Source organism: Chenopodium quinoa, unplaced genomic scaffold (assembly GCF_001683475.1).
Source record: "Chenopodium quinoa cultivar QQ74 unplaced genomic scaffold, ASM168347v1, whole genome shotgun sequence".
Taxonomy (NCBI): domain Eukaryota; kingdom Viridiplantae; phylum Streptophyta; class Magnoliopsida; order Caryophyllales; family Amaranthaceae; genus Chenopodium; species Chenopodium quinoa.
Genome location: NW_018743783.1, coordinates 2,324,791 through 2,349,204, shown reverse-complemented (window position 1 = coordinate 2,349,204; position 24,414 = coordinate 2,324,791). Strand labels below are relative to the sequence as shown.

Here is a 24,414-nt window from a genome sequence, read left to right as displayed (position 1 = left end):
TATCAAACCCAATGTCGGACCCTTAATCCCTTATATCTCTCCTCTTCTCTTTCTCTCTCTGCCTCTTCTCATTTCCCCATTCTCTTTCTCTCTCCTATTCTCTTTCCCCTTTCCCCTTTCTCTTTCTCTCTCATCTTCTCTTTCCCCTTCGCCTCTTCTCTTTCCCCTTTCTCTTCTCTTTCTAGATCTTTTTCACCTCTTTATTCTCTCCTTTTCTTTTCCCTCTTTCTTTCTCACACTACTTACAACCACCAACATCGTAAAAACACCACCACAACCGCAACAACCACCACCGACATCAACAACACATCAACGGCAGAGCTTCACCGGAATATTTGAGAAATCAAGATCAAGAACCGTGCAACCGCAACAACCACCACTGACATCAACAAATTTGAAGAACATTTATTTGAATTTTTTCGCTTTTTTTTTTCTGATTTTGATTTTAGATTTGTAGATCTAGTTTCTGTTTTTTCGTTTTTTTTTTCGGATTTTGATTTTTCTGCTTTTGTATTATTCAATTTGCATAGTAGATCTGTTTTTGTTCAATTTGTGGGTTATATCCGTTTTTTTAATTTGTATATTCAATTTTTCTGTATTTTGTGGGTTAGATTTGTTCAATTTGTATATTCAATTGTCCACTCATCCTCTCATTTTTTTCTGATTTTTTTCGGTATTTTTTTATTCTGGGTGGGGGTGGTCTAGGTGGGTGTGGTGGTGGGTGAGTTAGGGTTAAGGGGGAGGGTGAAGTACGGTGGTGGGTGGGTATAGGGGGTATGTGTGGTGGTGGGTGGGCTAGGGTTAAGGGGGAGGGTGAAGTATGGTGGTGGGTGGGAATAGGGGGTATGAGTGGTGGTGGGTGGGTTAGGGTTAAGAGGGAGGGTTAAGTACGGTGGTGGGTGGGTTAGGGTTAAGAGGGAGGGTTAAGTACGGTGGTGGGTGGGTTAGGGTTAAGAAGGAGGGTTAAGTACGGTGGTGGGTGGGTATAGGGGTAAGGGGTAGGTGTGGTAATGGGTGGGTTAGGGTGGTTGGGGCTGGTAGTGGTGCAGGGTGTTTTTTTTTTTTTTTATCAGCATTTTTCGACGGAATTTCCGTTAGAACTTTCCGGCGGAATTGTGTCCGTTGGTAATTTCCGACGGACTTTTTCCGGTGCCGAAATATCTCTTTCGTCGGAAAAGTGTTTCCGACGGAATTTCCGTCGAAAAAAGTCGTTTTTCCTACAAAAATGTTTCCGACAACCAATTCCGATGGAAATTCCGTCAGAAACGAGTTTTTCGACGGAAAACAGGGTGTTTCCGACGGATTTTTTCCGTCGAAAATGGGCTGTTTTCTAGTAGTGTAAGAGTGTTGAAGAAATACAAATAGCACTAGTATTATCCCGACATATTGGAACACATTCATCAAATATAATACCAAAGTCTCGAATCTGTTGCTTTATCCATAGCATTTGTGAACAACAAGCGGCAGTTGCTGCTACATTTCACTACAAAAATTTTTCCTTTTAACGACAGGTGAAATCCGTTGCTTATTTCTTAAAATCTGTCGCTGGACATAGCTGGCTACGGATTTATCGACGGAATCACTCCGTTGGTAAAAACCTTGTCGCTAAATGGATTTAGAGACGAAAAAAAAAATATCTGTCGCTAGATTTAGCAAGGGAAAAAAATTCCGTCTCTAAATTTAGCAACGGAAAAAAAAAATCCGTCGTTCATATCAACAACGGAATAAAAATCCGTCGCTAAACTTAGCAACGGAAAAATAATCCGTCTCTAAATTTAGCAACGGGAAAAAAAAAATTTGTCGCTCATATCAACAACGGAAAAAAAATCTGTCGCTAAATTTAGCAACGGAAAAAAAAATCCGTCGCTCATATCAGCAATGAAAAAAAAAATCCGTCTCTAAATTTAGCAACAGAAAAAATAATCCGTCACTAAATTTAGCAACGGCAAAAAATATTTTGGCTCTAAAAGTATCTACTATTCGGTTCGACCTCACTCGGATCAACCCGACTCAGCTTTGCATGTAAGGCTCCTTGAATCCCCAATATCAAGAATTGCAATTGGTAGGAGTCGAACCCGTGACCTCAAAGTCACATAGTGAAACTCTTACCAACTATACCAAATATTATTTATTTATTTCTACGCACATAATTGATAATAAGTGAAAGAAATATTAGAGACGGGATTTAAAATCCTTCTCTAGTTTAAAAACAGATTTTCAATTTCGTCCCTAGTTTAGAGACAGATTTGAAAATCCGTTTCTAGTTTAGAGACATATTTGAAGATCCATCTCTAGTTTACATAATTCACTCTAAAGTAATATTTAACATAATTCATTTTACTAGTGGAAAAAATGCTATTTGGCGCGCCTAAACCCCACCTTTTGCAGCGTTTTTGTCCGCTACATATATGGGCGATACAATTACTGACATTATTTGCAGCGTGCATAAAACGCTGCAAAAAACAGTTATTTGCAGCATGCCAAACCCTGTGCACTGCAAAAAAGTTAGATTATTTGCAGTTTGCACAAGTTGGGTGCGCTGCAAATAGTCCAACTATTTGCAGCCAGTCTACCTAGGCGCACTGCAAATACTCTTTTTTTTTTTTTCATTTGGTTGTGGTTCCTCAGTTTAAAAATAGGATAAACAGAAACAAAAGAAACACAAAACAAATAAAAACAATTTGGATGATTTTATTAATTAAAGCCAATAATCAAGGTCCATTACAAGTATAGCTAAACTAGTTGCTGTGAGCGACAGCACAAGCATAGCTGAAGGATAGTAGTAGTAGTATTAGGATATGGGATCATCAGAAGATGATCGACTTAGGATATGGGATCATCAGAACTTGTAAGTGCACAAAACTCCCTTCCCATCTAGGCATACTCCATGGGTCATCTCATTGACATCAATGTACGCAAGAGTCTTCTCTAGTTTCTTTCTGCCCTCTTGGCAGCAGGAGTCTTCTCTAGTTTCTTAAAATCCTCCAGCCAAACTTCCTTAACCTCTTCAATCGAATTTAGAAGTCTTTTTTGTGGGGTCGTGAAATCAGAACATGTCTCGTTATCAGCATTCCTAGGTGTTATCTGCCATACTTTACTTCTGTTTTCTTGGCCTGTCTGCAGTTGCCTTTGTGTATACCAGCCTCGCCCAATCTCAGCTCTTCGACCCGATACACTACCCATCCACCTGCTTTAAAATCAAGACTGTGAATATAAGAAATATAATAGAATTATATTTTAAGAACAGGAAGACACACCCATCCACCTGCTTCATTAATTCTTCTAATTTCCTGAAGTGATGCCTTGTTGCTTCCATAGGGTCTATGAGGATCAGTCAACACTTCAGCTTTCCCGGACCGTGAGATTACCTGATTCACTTAGGAAGTCAATATATTAGGAACTAGCAAAGAGCATGTCAGGTGAGATGTGCTTGCTTACCATTTCGATAATCTCAAGTCCACATCCTCAAAAGCCTCAATTATCGAGCATTCGCACTCTTAATTGTATCAAAATCTTTACCACTCAACAACAACTCAACTTGTAGAGACTGAGCACACTCTTTATATAGCTCCTTCCTGCAACCAAAACTCTTTTAGTATATTTTCATAACAAATAAAAGCAAGTTAGCAAAGAAAAAGAAAACCAGAAAACTCTTTACTTCAGATCCAAATTCTTACATTATATAGGCCTTCCCTCTAGCTTAGGATGGGAACACAGCGGGCCTAATTTCAAAACAAGTTCCATTTCTTTAGCATGAATTTCGAAACAAGTTCCATTTCTTCGGGAAAGGAGAGGACTGTTAAACATTTACCCAATTGATTGATGATTCCAGGAAGAATATCTTGCAATTCTGATAGCCAAAAGCAACTTACTCAAGTTATAGAGCCAGGTAACTTGTATCTACTTATAATATATATAATACAAAAAATTTGATGAAATTCAACAAGAAAAAACATATTATGAAATTCAACAAGTAACATCCAGTGTTCAAGTCGATCCTAAATCAATACCATTCATATTTCACACAAACTAAAAACTAGACAACCTGCCTCAACTCAATTAAACTGTAATTGATCAATGACAACAAATATTATTCCATAAGCGAATAGAGATACATGAGATCATGTTAATCTGAATTTTGCTCAATCAACATATTTCAGGCACAAATACAAGCATGATCAAGACAAGATACATGAGATCATGATCAAGACAACATTAGCAAGAATAGCAACCCAAGAGCCAAAACATGCAAGAGTATCAAGCTACCTGTCCAAGAGCAGTTCTGCAAGCACACAGCCAGCAGGCCAGACGTCAATAGTTGTAGTTTATTCTGTTGCTCCGAATATTAACTCTGGTGCTCTATAGTATCTAGAGTAGATATAAGATACATTAGGCTCACCTTTTATCTGCAGGTGAGGAGAAGGTAATTAGATGTGGCATGACTCAAAGGTAACATACATCTGAAGTGATGTGATGACTAAACAAATTTACCCACATACCAGAACTTTTGTGCTTCCAAAGTCACAAAGCTTCAGCCGGTGCATATGAGGATTTACCTAAAATTAATTACAAATAAAGCCAGTAAGAATTACTGAAAGAAGTATCCAATTCATAGTAAAAACAGAAGAAACAATGCAGTTAAAGTTAAACGTAGTGACAAGTTTGTATTTAATTTAGTACCTGGTAAGTGTATAGTTTAAAATAAATTAGAGGCTAAAGTGACTAAAATAACTTATAAATTTTATCCATTGCCTTATCTACCTGCCCAAGTTTCATTTACATAAGACAATTTATTCGAAATGCGTCGACAATGTGCTATGGAGAAATTCACAACTAATAAGAAATGCAGACAATACAATGAGCCACACTAATTCAATCAAAATTCCACCCCCAGTAACCTTAAAAGAAAACCCCCACCTCCCAATTTCATGCATACTTGTAGCATTTTGAATCCCACCACCTTTAAACACAACACTACGATCAAAACTGAAACCAAAATTGAAATGCACTAACCAATTAAGTTAATGATTTATAATTGTCTATAACAATGTGAATCAGAATTACCCAAATATAAGAAGAAAAAAAATCATTTATTAATCAAATTTAAACATCATAAAAATGTCGATAATAATGAAAAAAAAAAAAAATCACTTTCAGATATCATCACCCATTCAATCAGAAATAATAAATTTATAAAAATATTAACAAAAGAAAAAAAAATTGTAACCTGACGACATCAAAATGCTGCGCCAAAATATCAACAAACTTCCCTTTACCCTCATCACCCCATTGACAACCCAAGACACCGGAAACCTGACTCAACCAATTGATTCGGCTCACTGCCCCATGAGTTGGCTCAGTAATTAGGGCTCTAAATGGCTTTGAACGCATAAATAACTCATCAACAATCAACAACGCACGATATCAAATCTGCAATTTCAGAAAATTTACAAAAACCATAAGTTCAAAGAATCAACAATTATAATCAAAATAATAAGCATAATTTGTAAATTACCACCCAGAAATTTAACTGTTTTTGAATTAACCCCCCGTTTAATTTTTTATTTTATTTTACCACCCCTTAAATTAAATAACCACTCAAATTATCACCTATTTTAAAATTCCAATGATTTTCCATCTGTGGGCCCTACCTAACGGATGGTAATTTAAAAATTTTCCCCATATTTTAATTTTTTCCCTCGATTTTTTCTCTCTCCAACTTCCTACCATCTTCAACCTTTAATCCTCCATTTTTCTCTGACCTTCCGACAAATTCTTCTTTCTCCCCCTTCCCCCACTTTCTCTCTCCTCCATTTTTCTCCTTTCCAGCTGAATACCATCCGCCACAACAGCACCATCCCCGCCCCTAATAATAGCTCCCAGACCACAGCCCATCTCACCCACAAAGCCAGCATCCATGTTTATCTTAAGAGCCCCAGCTGATGGAGGAACCAACAGGTAGCAACATCAGATCCTCTAGCAGCAGCAGAACGAAGCCCAGACCTATCAGCACCAGTCCATCGCAATCAGTTGCGCTGCTCCGATTTGACCAACATATCAGCCGCTCCACAATCACAAACACCACAACAGAGACAACAATTGGCGGCAGCCCAGCAAAAATCACAGCCGCACTCGCCACCATTCGCCACCAACAGAAGCTCTTCACGGCAGCACCAATCGCAAATCACAACCAGCCCACTTCAATTAAAGATAGCAGCAGCCCGTCAATTTCAGCATACAAAGCCCCAATTCAATTGATTATCAACCTAATTTCCCCAATTTAATTGCAAAATTTTATTTTCTGATTGATTTGTAGGACAATTCTTTAGTAATTTACCCTAAATTCAACCCTAAATACAACAACAAGAAGAACAGTGGGGTCGGCTACTTTGATTTCTGCAATTTGAAAATCAATTACAAAAATTGCAAAAATCGATTATTGTTAGTTGAATTCTGCAAGCCCAAAGTAAAGGATGTAAAGATCGATTATTGTTAGTTGAATTCGGGCTGTATACGTTAGATTTCAGGGAGGTGAGGGGTGGGGGCAAGTTTTTTTTAGGATTTCATTATGTGCCTTGCGACTGGCGGTCGAAATGTTCGATGGTATGCGGTTGAAGGCGGTGGTCGATGAGGGTTTGTTCAGGGCGGTGAGATGTGTGTGGAGGGCAGTGAAGTTGAAGGCGGTGGTCGGTGAGGTGTGTTGGGGGTGGTGGGGTAGATTGCAGTGGCTAGTGGTGTATGTTAAGGGCGGTGAGGTTGATTATGGTGGCTGTCGAGGAAATTGGTGGGTGGTGCTGCCGGTGGGGAATTGCAGATGAAGAAGAAGAGGAAGATTTGGAAGTGAGCTTGAAATGGAAGGATTGAAGGTTGAAAAAGGTATGAAAAATGGTTGCAGAAAAGAGAAAAGATGGGGGGAGAAAAAATCCGGGGGGATCAGTGAAAAGGGTTAAAATAGTGGTTAGGTGGGGCCCACAGACAGAAAATCTATCGGAATTTTGAAATGGGTGGTAATCTGAGTGATTATTTAATTAAGGGATGATAAAATAAAATAAAAAATTAAACAGGTGGTTAGTTCAAAAACAGGTACATTTTTGGGTGGTAATTTACAACACTACTAAAGATAGGCCGATTTCCGACGGACCATTTCCGACGGACATTTTTTCTTCGTAAATTCCGACGGATTTCCTACGGAATACAAATCCGTTGGAATTTGTGGGCTTTCCGACGGAATATAAAATCCGTTGTAATTAAATATAAAAAAAAAAACCTAAAAAACCCTAAAAAAACGGTTATTCTTAACACATTTCCGCCCCTCTTTTCTTCTCTTCCCTTTCTCTCTCCTCTCTTCTTCTTTCCTCTCAGACTTCTCACTCTACTCCTCCCTGTTCCTCTTCTCTTCTCCTCCCTTTCTCTCTCCTCTTCTCAGTCTAAATTCCTCTCCTTTCCTCTTCTCTTCTCCAACATTTCACTCTCCTCTTCGATCTCTTCTCCCCTTTCACTCTCCTCTTCGATCTCCTAGCCACCATCAACGAAAACCATCAACGAATACCCAAGATCATCGTCAACACCGAGACAACGGCAACACCGAGATCAACAACAACCACCAACACCGCACAACAACGACGCAAAAAAGCCTCCGTCGCAACAACACGGTATTATTTTCTTAGATTGTAGATCTAGCCTTTTTTTTCCTTTTAAATTCTGATTTTAGTTAATAATTGATGTCATTGTAATGTTAATGTATAAATTTTGTTAAATAATTGTATAATTATATATTTCTTTTAATTAATTTGGGTAATTTTCGTTGTTTTTTTATGTAATTTTCGTTGTTTTTTTTAGGAATTTTTTTCTTTTTTGTTAAATTCTGGTGGTGGTTTCGATTTTTGTGTGGTATTTTTTCGGTTTTATTGTGTTAATTTTCGTATTTTTGGGCTCATTTGTGTTTTTTTGGGGTTAATTTTTGACTTTTTGTGGTTAAATTTTGGTGAGGTGGTGTCGGTGGTGGTGTGTGAAGGTGGGATAGGGGCTGGTGTTGGTGGTTTCGATGGTGGTTGTTGGTGAATCAAGGTTAGGGGCCGGTGTGGGTGGTTTTGGTGGTGGTGCGTGGGTGGCTTCGGTGGTGGTGCGTGGTTGGTGAATCTGGGTTAGGCTTCGGTGGTGGTGGGTGGTGGCTAAGGGTTAAGGAGGAGGGTAGTGGTGGATGAGTAAGGGTAAGGGGTAGGTGTGGCGGTGGGTGGATGAGGGTGGTGCCTGTTTTTTTTTTGGTTTTTTTTTTTTTTTGTAGGAGTTTCCGACGGAATTTCCGTCGGAATTTTCCGGCGGATTTGAATCATGTCGGAAATTTTCGACGGACTTTCCAGTACCGAAAAACCTCGTCCGACGAAAAAATTCCGTCGGAAAACACTGTTCCGACGGAAATGGACGTTTTTCCTACAAAGGGTCTTCCGACAAAAGGAAATTCCGTCGGAACAATGTTTTTCGACGTAATTCAGGGTGTTTCCGACGGAATTTTTCTGTCCGAAATGACCTGTTTTCTAGTAGTGCAAATTATCCAAATAAATAATAAAGAATTTTAGGGTTTGACATCAAATTTCTCACAAAAACAATATGAAATTGCATAATTGAAAGAAAAAATGATAGATCTAGAAAGAGAAAGCGAGAAATACTTGAATATCGAGCTCCCATGAAGCATTTCTGACCATGAGGTACCACGAAAACCTAGACTTCATCGTCTTTGCGCACGAGCATTGATCGGACTGAGACGAAGAGTGGAGCACTCGATGGCGCCGTGAAGTGAGAAGAAGTCAAAGACGTGTGGGTTGTGCTTCATCTTCTCTCTCCTTCCTCTCTTAAGGGTTAGGTTTTCTGAATGGAGGCGGCAAACACGAAGTAATTTGTTCTAAAAATGAAATGAACGAATGAATAAAAGTTTATCTGTTGTAGCGCTCCATATGGGAACGTTGCAATAATTGTTTTGTAGCGTTTAAAACTAGGAAACGCTGCAATAAACCATGTTATATGCAACGTGCTTTACTTGGGAGTGCTGCAAATAATTCTCTTTAAAAAAATTCTCAATTTTTTGAAACTCTTTATGCTAAACGTTTCTATTAATTCATTAAAGTGTTGACCCGCGTTGACTAACTACTATTGCAGCATTCTATACATAGGTTTGCTGCAAATAGTGCACTGCAAATGACGTTATTTCCACTAGTGTTTCAAAAATAATTTAGAGTCGGAATTAAAAATCCGTCGCTCATATCAACAACGGGAAAAAAAAATCCGTCTCTAATTTAGCAACGGAAAGAAAAATCCGTCTCTAAATTTAGCAACGGAAAAAAAAAAATTGTTTCTAATTTAGAGATGGATTTTCAATTCCGTTTCTAATTTAGAGACGAATTTTTTAATTCCGTCTCTAATTTAGAGACGGATTTATTAATTCCGTCACTAAGTTAATTTAGAGACGGATTATTTTAATTCCGTCTCTAATTTAGAAACGGATTGAGTTCCGTCGCTAGAATTCCGTTTCTATATGGACATTTTTTTGTAGTGTTTTCTGCGTCAGTTGTGGAAAAGGCTACAGGTATTTGCTTCTTGGAACCCCAAGACACCAAACATGGTCCTAGGAACTGTGCCACACCTGAAGTACCATTTGGGTTTACCAAATAACCTGCATAATCACCACCAGTGTATCCAACAAGTTCAAATGAATCACTTCTAGGATAGAAGAGTCCTAAATCATCGGTTCCTTTCAAGTACTTGGCACACAAACCTACACTAAAAGATATGTAAGGTCTACTAGCAGTTAGATATAGTAGGGAATCAATCATACCCTTGTAAATAGTTTGATCTATGTTATTTCCACTTAGATCTTCACCTAAGCTAATCTTGTTGCAGTTCCCATTAGAGAGTGATTTGTTTTGGAACTTTCCATCTTGTATTTCCTTATGAGTTTCTTAATGTATTTTTGCTAATGTATCATTATCCCTTTCCCAGTTTGTTTGATTTGCAAACCAAGAAAGAAATTCAACTCTCCCAGCATACTCAATTCAAACTATACACTCATAAGATTAGCAAGGAACTAGTGATTCGTGAGTTGCACCAAATAATTAAAATATCATCAACAGTAATTTGTACAACTTGAATGGAAGTTGCTCTTAATTTAAAAAAAAACAAAGTTTTATCAATTTTTCCACGTTTAAAATCATTCTTCAAAAGGAATTTAGACAATCTCTCATACCATGGTCTAGGAGCTTGCTTTAGCCCATATAGAGCTTTGCCAAGCTTATAAACATGGTTAGGGTATTCTGGATTTTCGAATCCAGGTGGTTATTCAACATAGACGCCTTCATTAAAAAACCAATTAAAGAAACCACACATGACGTCCATTTGATACAACAGAAAACCCAAAGCAGCAAAAGCTATGAGAAGACGAATAGCTTCCAACCTTGCAACTAGAGGCTACCAAAAGTTTGCAACCTATTAATATATAATGCATTTCCGTTTAAATTCAAACAAAATCTATAAGGCTTCACTGAGTTATGTTCATACGCTTTATGTACAAAATTCAATCTTTGCTACTAGCTAAGACATACAAAGCAATAAGTTGAGAATCACATGTGTTAGTTGAGATGAACTACTATAAGAAGGGGGTGAATTTTAGTAGGTTTCGAAATGCCTACTTTTCGCGGAAATTAAAACAAAAATGACTAGAAATTGAAAACATGCAGCGATATTTACGAGGAAACCTTCCAAGGGCCTAACAGGAATAAGTAAAACCTCGACCACAAAGGATTTTAAACACACAACTAATTTACTATAATAGGCCAAACACTCCAAGATACAGCCTATTATAATCGGATCTTTCAGACAAGTTCCAACCTAAACTTGCTACCCTATGGGACCCTATCCCACCCAACCTAAGTCCCTGACTTAAGTTCTACTCGGTACTCTCGAAGTACAAATCTCACAGCTTCACACATGAAGCTCACTCACTGTGTATTCAACATAAACTCACACCCAAATCCCAAAACAACACAAATAGTTAAACTATAATCTGTGATTGGAAAGCTACACATGACACTCGAAACTAATATAATAAAGCTGTTAACTTTAACAAACTTGCTCTTGAGGTTTTCACGCATAACCCTCATAATTTACTCAGAATATGAAGTCGATCTCTAATTTAATTTATAGGAGACATTCATATACCAAGTAGAGTTTTTATTAAAAAGATAATCACTAAATTAATCGAATGAAAATCCTTTTAATGACCGGAGTAGAAATGCATCATTTAATAAAATCATTTGCAAAACCGAATAAAGATTAAGTTTAGAAAAAAATAAGTATTTGTAAAACTGATTTTTTAAGATAAAATCATTAATAAATCTTTTTCATAAACATAAAACTATGTTTTATAAAGCTTCCGATTTTATTAGCTTGTCAAACCTTATCACGTTTTTAATTTAATAGGTTTCATGCATAATAATAATCTATCACATATTTACAACAATAATATATAACCTTAATAAAAGTCTTCAAACTTATCATCAATTGCATCCATCGAACTTTGTGTTGCTTATAGGAACTTGAGTTCTTTGCAGACTAGGACGGGAATCATGCTGTCATCAATTCTTCAGCATCTTGCTGAAAGTCGCAGCCCAAATTCCACTGGAACTTGTTGTGTTCAACGTAGACCAAGCTGGTTAGTTTAGCTTGATGTCCTACTCTTGTTAGGAAGTTTCTCTCTGTACGCGTTCCTGTTACGGATCACTTGTCTAGTTCTTTGAGGAACTCTTCTTCTATTCTTTCTTACTTTCCTTTGCTTCTCTAGTATTCTTCATAGTACAGATTACTCTTCCACTCCCTGAGTCTACTTCACATGAAAACTAATCCAACACTAGAGAAACCTCATTCGATGAAGTTTGCTTTTTTCACCATCATCAAAACTCTTTAAAGGTCAACAACATGTCACTAAAAACCAACAACTAGCTAGCTAGTTCTCTTGCCCTTTGTTAGTTGAGACGAACTACATACTAGGGGGGGGGGGGGAGGGGTGAATTGTACTGAGTTCCTAGCTATAAGGAAAATTTTCAAAAAATAAAATAGAAGCCTAAAGGAACTTTAAATTACACAGCGAAACTTACGAGGAAACCTTCTAGGGCTCAACTGGAAGTAAAACCTCTGACCCTTTATGAAATTTTCTAAATCAAACTTTCCACTAAAATAGGCCAAACTTTTTTTAAAATAATAATAATAAAAATATATAGATTGTGAAACATACGGGACTAATCTAGTTTTTTTTTAATTTATTCGTATGAAATTTGACACTTGCACGTTGATATCTTAGGACTTCCCACATCTTGTCAATTGACCAGATTGGTAAATTAAAAAGACCCTTTTGCTACAATTTGGTAAAAAATTACTCCACGACAATTTGGTACAAAAATTAAACTCAAGCGACATTTAGACCAAAAATTCTATTTTCTTATGATGAAGTCTTCAAAATGCCTATTTTAATTAGTTTTTGTGTTTTTATTTTTAAAAAAAATTCCATTAAATTATCCTATTAATATTTATGGCTTTTTATTTTACTAAATCCTAATTACCAATTTTATTTTTAACCTTTTTTTTTTTAATTTCGTTAATAAGGGATTGGAAAATTAAGTAAAATTAATATTTAAACTTTTTCCTTCAACTTTTTATTTCTCAAAAAGTAATTGGAAAATAAATGGTAAATAGGAGAAATAAATAAATAAATAAAACCTTGAAGACAAATTAAATTAATTAAATATTATTCATGAGTAGTTTGTCGGGATTTTGTTTAATTTTTTGGATCAATTACCGCTTGATTTTTTTTTTTAACCAAATTATCACTTGAGTTAACTTTTATTTACTAATTTGGTCAATTGGCCTCCCAAATTAAGATAAAGAAAATTCTCCTCTCCAAAACCCTAGCCTCCATTGTTGATTTTTGAAGGGGCTTCTATCAGTTTTTAACCGGTGGAAAGCCCCAATCCTTATTTCTTCAAAGTTTTTTAGGTTTATAATAATGCTTCCTCCCATCGGGAGGAACTTTTCTCCCTTGAAAGAAAGGGTTTCCAATCTCCTTCGAAAGACAAGGGGTTTTTGACCTCCTTCAAAAGACAGGGTTTATCTTCTCTTTTCGGGGGAGAAATTTCTTAGTTTTGAATCCATGATATTAGATCTAATGGATTGTCGTGAAGTTATTTTGTTAGTGAAAAAGTTATCAAGTTTTCGAATACAGATAGATGGATTAGAAGAAAAACATCCGCACGGCTACAAAAGATCGTTAGATTGTCTCTCCAACAAAGTTGTATTTTCCAGCGATATAAGCGGAATATGTTCCACACTGCAAAATTTACTCGGCGATCGTGGTTTTTATGGAGGAAAACTTTATTTGATTCAATATCTTATGTATTTGTTAACGTCAAATCTCTATTGTATATGTCGTATAACTTTTAATTAATGAAATATTTTAAGATAAAGGAAAAAACACGACTAGCACTCAAACATATATAGCATGTTCATAACGTGGCATAAACTCTTCTATTCTTTGACACACCCGTCATCATGCATGTTTCCTATGAAAATGCTAGTACAATTGGTATACTTCAAATTTATAATATATACTTCAAATTTATAATAACAGGAAACATATCCACAAATCTTAAAACTATCTTGTATTAGATCTTATCTCATTTCTCCAATTTCCTTCTATAAAAAGTATTTTTCTCTAAGGAAAAAACCCATCAAAAACTAATAGCTAAACTACTATAAAGCTACTAAGATGAAGCTACAAACTAACATTTCGTTAGCAATTTTACTAGCTTTTTCAGTCCTTGCATTCGCTTCCGTCTCAAGGGCCTCCGATGAGCTAGGCCGAGACCCAAAGCGAGACGTGAGGCGGTGCGAGCAGCAGTGCCAACGACAACAGCCGTATTTCGAGGAGCATCTGTGCAGGCAAAGATGCCAGCAAGATAGAGTGGAGATAGAAAGAAACACTGGAATTACGGCAAATGAAAGAGACGTAGAAAGGGAGTATGAGCGATGTCAAGAAGAGTGTCGTGCACGTGGGTCGGGTAAGAAGCAATGGCAATGCCAAAGGAGGTGTCAAGATGATTACGAGGCCGCTTCGAAGAGAGAGAGGGAAAGGGAAAGGGAAAGGGAAAGAGAGCCGGAGGATGAACGTCCAGAGCGAGAGCCGGAGCATGATCGCCATGGCGGGAAAGGAGATCATGAACGGTATGAACAATTCCATCATTTTTATTTTTATTGCTTTTAATTTACTAGAATTTCAATTCCTCCATTTTAAGAAACTCTTCTATGCTAACAGTGTTACATACCGAGTACTGTACTCACTTTATAACTGAATAAGTATTTATCAGTTTAGCTTACACACGTGTTAATATATAACTCTGACCACTATCATATTTAATTGTCTATTAGCAAAATTAAATAAAAGTTGATGCTATGGACATATATTGATATATGTACCGAGTACTGTACTCACTTTATAACTGAATAAGTATTTATCTGTTTAGTTTACACACGTGTCAATGTATAACGCTGACCACTGTCATATTTAATTGTCTATTAACAAAATTAAATAAAAGTTGATGCTATGGACATATATTAATATACATACCAACTGATCAAGCATACCTTTGTAATAACATCTATCATTAGTATAATAGTTTAAAATTAAGTTAAACTTGGTATTTTAATAGTTTAAATAAAAGTCAAATTGATACACTTATTGAGATATGGGGAGAATACTATACATGTCTACTGATGATGGTTTTTTGTTAAAGAAATGTTACTCTACATTAAGTACTATTAAATTCGTTTTAGTTCATAATATTCGTATAACAAATTTTGATACTTTTTATTTATTGTTAATTATCCAATCCAAAAAAATATTGATAATTATATATATGTAGCGGGAAAATAAGAAAAATAATAAAAATGTGTTTCATAAAAAAACAAAGATAAAATAAATATCAGTTATACTAATCTATATTTTATCCAAAAAAAAATATAATACTAATCTATTAAAAAACATACCTAAGAACATTTATATGCCACGCAGACCCCTTATTACGCTATGTCATACGCTCAACTTCTCATTGTGTACTCCATGTTGTTTCAACTAAATTTTTTTTTAAAAATATGGACAAAAAAGTTCGAACATCACTAAACCTCTCAGAAGAAAGATCATTTTTTAACCATCTAGGCTAATTACCAATTATGCTATTTTGCACACTAAAAAATACTATATTACACAAGCATTGAAAACACAAATAATTTATTAAATACCTTTTAAAAATTAGCAGTTGCGCTGCACAACTACAACAGTAGTAACCTAGGCAGGGCTACTCACTAGTTTCTCTCTAAAAGTTGTTCATGTTTGACATTACAAATTTGTCTATGCTTACTTTGAGAACATTAATTGATACATTTAACAATGGTTACGACGTAGTACTTTTTTTTGGAACTTTTAATTTGTTGATTTATTTTGATTGTACAATTTTGATCATTGTTATCTTTGATTGTATTTTTATATCAAAAGGTACAACATTTAATTAGTGTACAACAATGTGGAACAAATATTTAAAAATGATTAAAGTATGTATTTTGATCAATTTTGGAAATAGTATACTCCCTTGGTTTTCTTTCATCTTTTCATTCTATTTTATTGTTTATGTTTATTCATGTTTCCACAGTATTGGGTGATTTCGTTTCACCGTGAGTCCACCCAAAATTAGTATGTATATATGTATAAACAAAAACTTATAATTGGTCAATGTAATGGATGGCAAGTGTGCCAGTCAAAATGGAGCACTTATTAAAAAATCGAATTGCTTAGCAAACTGTTGGAGCATATTGTAACCTGAAAATGGTATATTGAAAAGTTTATGTAGCATGCCAATTTAGTTACAGGTCACAGTAGCGAATCATTAAAGCCATGAAATACATTTTCCTATATTTGTGTTATTTTTATTGATTAGTTACGAATCTAGGGCTATGTTGAACTTTTATCAATGATGATGTTTAGTATTCTTACTTTTTTGCTAGAACTAGATAATATTTCCTACACATTGCCTTTTTTATTATGTACAACTTTTTTTTTTTTTTTTTTTTTTTTTTTTTTTTTTTTTGTGGGGGGAGGAGGAGGGGGGGGGGGGTGGTGGGTGGGTGGGTGGTTATGTTACAAAGTTGCATTTACATGCTTTGCTAGCTCAAACTTGAGTACCAACTCGATGATATTAAGTGTGGATTACCTTCTTTCATACAGAGCCATTGCCAAGCCATAACCAACTCGATGATTATGTTGCTAATAATTCTGTACAAACATTGTTTTTGAGAAAGATTTATGTGAGTGTTACTGTTGTTAAATTTTGCATGGGCCCGGGCAACCCAATTAGGAGGAGGTTTTTTAGAAAAGACCCAAGCAATCTGGGCTCTGATACCATGTTAAATTTTGCATGGGCCCGGGCAACCCAATTAGGAGGAGGAGAGTTTTTAGTCCACTTACAAGCCCAAGGAGGTTCCATCCTAAAACCAATTGGTGATAGGAGGAGTAACTCCTAAGCTTATAAAGTGGTTGATGTTCTCCTCTTTCTCCAATGTGGGACAACTCACTAGTGCACACTATATGGGGTTCAACAACTGCAATGGATTTTGTAACCTCCAATCATCCGCATAATGAAAACTGTAAAAACTTTCTTGACCATTTTTTTCTACCAAAATAATGGAGGTTTATATCAATAAAAGAGTTGTGTCATTGTTCTCTTTTTGATTTTATACCATCAGTCTGTTGATCCAGCCCTGTTTGTATAGATTATATAATCTCGTATTTTGCTTGTAGAATGGATTGCAAAGAAAATATGTTTAATTTGCTTGAACTCATGGATGGATAGGCACCCACGAGAACATGATTACACACATTGTCTGAAAAAGTGTGAGGACAGGGAGGAAGGCTTTCCACGACAAAGGCAATGCAAATTGCATTGTGAAGAAGAATTCGATCAACATAGGGGAGGGCACAAGCGTCGAGAGGGTGAACGAGGCCATCGAAAAGGATTAAATAGCCTCGACAACAACAACATCAACAAAAAAGCCAAAGAGAGTGATAACCCCTACTACTTTGACTCTAAGAGCTTTGAGTCTCGCTATGCAACTGGAGAAGGACACATGAAGGTACTCCAAAGATTTTCAGAGAAGTCAGACCTCCTCCTTGGCATTGATAAATTCAGGGTTGGTTTCTATGAGGCGAATCCCAACACTTTCATGCTTCCTCACCATTGGGATGCTGACTCGGTTCTATTCATCATTAAAGGTATATACTTAAATTTTTACTACAAAATCGTAATATCTATGGCTGATTTATTTCATAATTCCTGTCTCAACTTTAACATGCTAATGTTATGGCTGATATTATAGGAAAGGCCACTGTGACATTTTTGAAGCAAAAGAACCGCGAGACCTTTAATCTTGAACATGGAGATGTGCTGATGATTCCTGCTGGCACCACGGCGTACTTAACTAGTACGCATAAAGCTGAGAAGCTGCAAATAGCTGAGCTATTACGCCCTGTTAATACTCCCGGTCGTTATCAGGTACATAGCATACGTTTTTTGTATCACTGCTACGGGGTATATTTAGATTTATTCACATTTAAATACATAATAGTGTGTGGTGAGGTATGTAATAAATAAATCCTTTCATTGCAGCAATTTTTTGGTATAGGTGGTGAAGAGTCCAAATCGTTCTTCAACAGCTTCAGTACAGAAATCCTCCAAGCTGCTATGAATGTTTGTTCTTTACCATTAGTCAATTTTTTTTTAAGTTGTTTTTTAACCAAAATTAAAACTTTAATGGTTCAACTTTGTTGCTAGCTACCAAGGGACCAGCTTGAGCAGCTGTTAAACCAACAGAAGAAAGGTACAATTGTCAAAGCCAGTCAAGAGCAAGTGAGAGCGTTGGCTCATGGGATGTCTAGACGACAATTTGGAGCATCCAAAGGCCCATTCAGTTTGTTAGATGGACGACCACAAATGTCCAATGAACATGGGGAGTTCTATGAAGTTACTCCAAATGATTACCAACTACTCGAAGATCTTGATGTCTCGGTTGCTTACTGTGACATTAAACAGGTAGGATATTTGTACTTGCAGATTGATGATGATGTTTATTCCTCTAAGAGTAATGAGCTAATTCTAATCTTATTCGATTACCAGGGGTCAATGATGGCACCACACTATAATTCTCGAACAACATACATTGTGCTAGTGGAGGAAGGGAGTGGATATTTTGAAATTGCACGCCCACACTCTGAAAATGAAAGTAATAAGAAACAACAAGGTAGCAGCCAGAGGTATGAAAAAGTCAGATCTCCCTTGTCTAAGGGCGATGTATTCGTTGTTCCTGCTGGCCACCCACTTGCTTTAGTTGCATCAGAGAATGAGAGTATTAGAACCATCGGGTTTGGTATCAATGCCCAAGATAACCAAAGAAACTTCCTTGCAGGTAAATTGGTTATAACCTTATTGATAAGAATTATTCAGGTTGATGCATGTTTAATTTCATTTTTATTTGAGCAGGGCAAGACAACATAGTAAACCAGTTAGATGAAGAAGCGATAGAGTTGTCTTTCAATATGCCAGCAAGAGAGGTAGAAGAGATGTTTCAGAAACAGCAGAAATCTTACTTCATGACCGGGCCTAAACGACAGCAGAATTCCCTGATCTCACTTTTGGAGTTTGCTGGCCTCTAAAGCATGGTTAACTTAAGTATGTGAAAAATGTAAAATAAGTACAGTGTGAAGGTTTAACTTCCCTACTGCTAAATAAATAATATTGTATCATAAGGTTTCACTGGTTGTAGTTATTCACCGCGAAGAGTCAAACTTGAGTTTATTTTTTAACTAAAACTTGTTACATTCAGCTGACGTGAAATCTTATGTACCACTACAACACTGGCATTAAGGCTTTTTTTTTTTTTTTTTTCTTTTTTTGAGTAGTGGTCATAGAATCAATTAACCGTTTTCATTACCTATTGCTTTGGATTAAGAGGTGTTGTAAGTTGTAACTCACTCCATTTCCTAGGGGTAACCCTTAACTCTCAATTGTTACCTCTCCCAGCCTCCAAGTGCTTATCAAACAACAAATAATGGCAACACTTTATAGTTTATAATACCCTTTTTCTTTATTTGTTTACATTTCATTCCTTTTTTCATTACTCATACCAAACACGCACTTCGTATAATGCGAGGCTACTGCCTCAGAATTCCAACCAAGTAGAGTGGGAAGGCCAAACAAATACGGATATGTAGAATGGAGATGGTGAAATGCTCACTCAACCTTCCACGATTCTCAGACAAATTGAGATTAGCATGGTGACAATTGAACCAGATCAATCAATTTGATAATTGTTTCAGCATTAATGATAATAGTGGGGTAAAATCTCAAGATGACAACTCCTAAGTAAGGGCATACAGTTTTAAACATAGTAAATCATCCTGTTACATCAACACTACCACCTTCAGAAAGTATAAAAAAACGACCTATTTTTCATTACTGAAAACAGCAGCAGCATTAGCATCTGCAAAGGCCTGATCTTTAATGGATTCGCGCCAGGCAAATTCACGAGCTCCATCCTTATCAACAATTTTGATCACAAAATTAGGTGGAGCTACAACCAGCCTAGTCCTTGTTAGAGCAAAGCTGGACAGTGTATGTAGAAAGAAAGTAGGAAGATTTCTTATATTTATTTGATATGTACAAGAGTACTTTATATAGGGGTGAGGGATGCCTTCTACATTATTGTGATGCAATGAAGAGTCACAACTTTTGGCATTTCAACTACTCCTAATAACTCTAGTACATTCAAGTTTATTCACTGATTTCTTCACTAATTCTCTAAAAGTCTCATTTACTAACACTCCTCCTTGAGACTTTTGGCCATCATACCAAGCTTGAGTCTGAGAAACTCAAATCTGCTTTTTGGTAAAGCCTTGGTCAAAATGTCAGCGAGCTGGAACTCAGTAGGACAATGAATCAGCTTCACTTCTTTCTCTTGCTCAGCTTCTCGAAGTGCATAATACTTAATCTTCATGTGTTTTGTCTTGCTGAAACAAACTGGATTTTTTGAAATAGCAATTGCTGATTTGTTGTCTACTAGAACTTCAGTAGCTTCTTCCTGTTTGTGTCTCAAGTCAGCAAGTATTTTCCCGAGCCACACAACTTGATTAACAGTTGCCGATGCTGCAATGTACTCGGCTTCAGCTGTGGATTGAGCTACTACTTCTTGCTTCTTCGAAATCCATGAAAACACTCCAGATCCAAGTGCAAAAACATATCCCAGAGTACTTTTCATGTCATCGTTTGAACCACCCCAGTCACTGTCTGAATATGCCAACAATTTGGAGTTTGCACTTGCGTTAAACATAACACCAAAATCTGAAGTTCCTCTTATATACCTGAGCACTCTTCTGGCAGCACCCATATGAACATCACTTGGTTCACTCATGAACCTTGAAAGCAAACTTGCTGCGAACATCAAATCTGGCCTTGTGGCTGTTAGGTAAAGTAGACTTCCAACTAAGCTCTTGTACTGCCTAGTGTCAGCTTTCCTTTGTCCATCATGTCTAGACAACTTCTCATTCACTACAAGAGGTGTACTGACTGGCTTGCAGTTTTGCATATGGAATTTCTTAAGAACATCATTTGCATATTTCCTTTGAGAGATGAAGATTCCATCTTCAGCTTGATGAACTTCCATCCCTAAGAAATAATTCATTAAGCCTAAGTCTGTCATTTCGAACTTCCTTTTCATCTCCTCCTTGAACGAGAGGATCATCTTTGAATTGTTTCTCGTGACAAGAAGATCATCAACATAGAGTGAAACAATGAGCAAATCATTTTCTCCTTGATTCTTCACATAGAGAGTGTGCTCATTTTTACTTTTGTTGAACCCTTGTGCAAGTAGATATGAGTCAATCTTGTTGTACCATGCTCATGGCGCTTGTTTTAGCCCATAAAGAGCCTTTTTCAGCTTGCACACTTTTCCTTCTTGCCCTTTAATAGCAAATCCGGGAGGTTGCTCAATGTAGATTTCCTCCTCGAGTTCACCATTGAGAAAGGCAGACTTGACATCAAGTTGATAAATCTTCCATGTCTCTTGAGCTACTAAAGCAATCAGAGTTTTAACTGTGTCAAGCCTAGCCACCGGAGCAAATGTATCTCCATAATCAATTCCTGCTTGTTGGGAGTATCCTTTGACGACCAATCTAGCCTTGAACTTGCTTATGGTCCCATCAGGATTCAATTTGATTTTCTAGACCCACTTGACGCCAATCACTTTGCGATCACTTGGTCTATCAACCAACTCCCAAGTCTGATTTTTCTTGATCATATTGATTTCATTTTCCATTGCTTGCTGCCATCTTTTGTCTTCAAAAGCCTGCTCATATGTTTGGGGCTCTTCAACACCAAGGTAAAATCTTTCACATTCCTCCGGGTCTAGGTGAAAGACTGGACATTCCTCGTACAAATCCGAGAGAGACTTCTTACCTCTAGGACCCGTGGCATTATCATCATCACTAGTTTCACCAGTGCCATTTCCAGCTTGTATAGGAGTGGAAGGAACTTCTTCGATATTCTCATCTCTAGGCTCATCATGCACTTCACTATCAACTTGAAAAAATTTCTTCTCAACCTTCTCTTCTTCCCAATTCCAACATGCATCTTCATCGAATTCAACATCTCGACTGATCATGATCTTTTTATTGCTAAGATTGAAAAGTTGATATCCTTTGGCTTGTGAATCATAGCCAAGGAAGATTCCTCTTTCGGCTTTTGCATCTAGTTTGCTTCTCTTTTGAGATGGAATATGAGCATAGCAAACTGATCCAAATACTCTTAAGTGTTTTGCTGTTGGCTTTCTTCCACTCCATGCTTCAATTGGAGTTTTGCCTTGAACCGCTTTTGTGAGCAGCCTGTTAAGCAAATAAACAGATGTGCGAACTGCTTCTGCCCAGAATTTTTTTGGCAGATTTTTCTCACTTAACATACAGCGAGCCATCTCCATCACAGTTCTATTCTTTCATTCAGAAACTCCATTTTGCTGAGATGTATAACCCACTGTAAGCTGATGTTCAATTCCCTCATCTTCACAATCAAATTCAGAGGAAGTATATTCCTTGCCTCGATCTGATCTGATTTTTTGTAGTTTACAGCCACTTTGAGCTTCTGCCAGTGCTTTAAATTTTTTGAAAACACTGAAAACTTCAGATTTTTCTCTCATGAAATACACCCACATCATGCGGGTGAAATCATCGATAAAAAGGATGAAATACTTGTTTTCACCAAGAGATAAAGTTCGATGAGGTCCACAAACATCAGTGTGAACAAGCTGCAATTTTCCCGATGCTCTCCACACATTCTCCTTCGGGAAAGGCAGCCTATGTTGCTTGCCAAATTGACAAGACTCACAAAGATCATTAGATACACAAATTGAAGGAAAATCTCTCACTAGATTTTTCTTGTGAAGTTCATTGAGAGCACGCATATTAAAGTGTCCATACCTCCTATGCCATAGCCATGTGTTGCTTGAGTTTGCTGCATTCACATTCTCTACCGGATAATCCCACTTCAATAGAAAGCTTTTGTTTTCCATCGGGACTTTTACAATCTCTTTCTTATTCGAGTCAATGATGGTGCAATGGTTATCCTCAAAGACAAGTGAATAACCATTGTTGACCATCTGAGCAACACTAAGAAAACTCTCATTCAAATCTGGAACAAGGAGGACATCATTGATGTACTTCATACCTTTCTTGGTTTGAACACCAATTGTGCCTTTTCCAGTGGACTGTACAACAGCACCATTCCCTATACAAACTGGAACTTTGATGGAAGAGTCAAGCTTGCAAAATAAGCTTGAATTGTTTGTCATGTGGGATGTGCACCCACTATCAATCAACCATCTTTCCTTGCTGGTACAGGCACTCATCACTTGACGTGCATAAAACAAATAGTCTTCTGATTCATTGGAAGCACGAGCATTTGTGTTTGACGATTGTTGCTTCTGTTTGTGCCAACAATCCTTCTCCAAATGGCCTAGTTTTTTGCAATGGCTGCACTTCGGTTTCCCCTTATGATAGCAATCTTTTTCAAGATGATTTGTCTTATTGCATATACCACATGGAGGGAATTTCCCTTTGGACTGTGGCTGCTCCTTGTCTTTTCTATCAGATTGTGGGGCCCCTTGATCCTTCCGGTTATTGCCTTTGTTGAATGGAAATTTTTTATGAGACTTTGACAGAAAGGGTGGGGATTTCCCTAGGTCATCCTTTGCAAATTTACGCTCATGGGCAAGCAACGAACCCATTAGCTCTGTCACACTGAGTTTTGTGACGTCCTTAGATTCAACAATTATTGTGGACATTGTGTTGAACCTTCTGTCCAAAGATCCTAAGATCTTTTGCACTATTTTTGCATCTGAGATCTCTTCTCCATAAATCTTCATTTGGTTTACAACTTCCATGAATCTAGAAGTGTAACCTTTTATATCCTCATTCTCCTTCATCTTCATATTATCATATTGACTCCTCAAAGTATTGAGTCGAATATTCCTGGTTTTTTCATCGCCATGAAACTCCTCCTCAAGAAGACTCCAAGCTTCTTTTGCTGATGAGGCTCTCATGATCTTGGGAAAATTGTGTCAGAAACACAATTGATGATATGAGATAAGGCTCTAGCATCCTTCATCTCATCATCACTTATCTTCTTTAATTGTGCTTCTGTGTACTACACTCCTTTTTGTTTTCGTACAAAACCAATTTCCACTATCTCCCACAAAAGCACTTGCTTTTAGAAAAAGCTTCATTTTTATGCACCAATAATCATAATTCTCTCCTGTGAAAGTAGGAGGTGCTGGCATAGAAGTTGTGGAAGAGGTTGACGTTGAAGCCATACTTCAACTGCTCAGTTTCTTCTTCTTCCTATCTTCTGTCTTTTTATTTTTTTTTTAATTTTATTTATTTATTTATTTATTTTTTTCTTTTCTCAGGCCCTTAAGATCATAAGGCTCTTGATACCAATTATTAGAGCAAAGCTGGACAGTGTATGTAGAAAGAAAGTAGGAAGATTTCTTATATTTATTTGATATGTACAAGAGTACTCTATATAGGGGTGAGGGATGCCTTCTACATTATTGTGATGCAATGAAGAGTCACAACTTTTGGCATTTCAACTACTCCTAATAACTCTAGTACATTCAAGTTTATTCACTGATTTCTTCACTAATTGCTGAACTCTAAAAGTCTCATTTACTAACAGTCCTGATTTCCACTATGCAATCATCAACTAGTTTGATGGCCTCATCCACTGA

At 36.8% G+C, this 24,414-nt stretch overlaps 1 protein-coding gene and 1 long non-coding RNA gene across 5 annotated transcripts; one reads left to right on the top strand and one right to left on the bottom strand.

The window, feature by feature from the left end:
* Window positions 1-2,687: 2,687 nt before the first annotated feature.
* LOC110684830 lies at window positions 2,688-7,390 on the bottom strand. 4 transcript variants are annotated; one of them, XR_002503852.1, is made up of 8 exons: window positions 5,611-7,390; window positions 5,228-5,430; window positions 4,500-4,556; window positions 4,267-4,406; window positions 3,678-3,850; window positions 3,439-3,575; window positions 3,266-3,368; window positions 2,688-3,190 (listed from the first exon to the last, which is right to left on the bottom strand). It is a non-coding gene; the product is annotated as an uncharacterized LOC110684830 (long non-coding RNA). The 4 variants fall into 4 exon arrangements; XR_002503850.1 differs by having other exon boundaries at window positions 2,688-3,187; XR_002503853.1 differs by having other exon boundaries at window positions 2,688-3,187; window positions 3,678-3,796.
* A 6,280-nt stretch (window positions 7,391-13,670) lies between these two features.
* Window positions 13,671-18,970, top strand: LOC110684829 (vicilin-like antimicrobial peptides 2-2). The gene is made up of 7 exons (XM_021861261.1): window positions 13,671-14,262; window positions 16,941-17,359; window positions 17,464-17,639; window positions 17,754-17,834; window positions 17,919-18,176; window positions 18,261-18,549; window positions 18,624-18,970. The coding sequence occupies exons 1-7, from the start codon at window positions 13,808-13,810 to the stop codon at window positions 18,794-18,796; spliced, it is 1,851 nt and encodes a 616-aa protein (XP_021716953.1). The 5' UTR covers window positions 13,671-13,807; the 3' UTR covers window positions 18,797-18,970.
* Window positions 18,971-24,414: the final 5,444 nt, after the last annotated feature.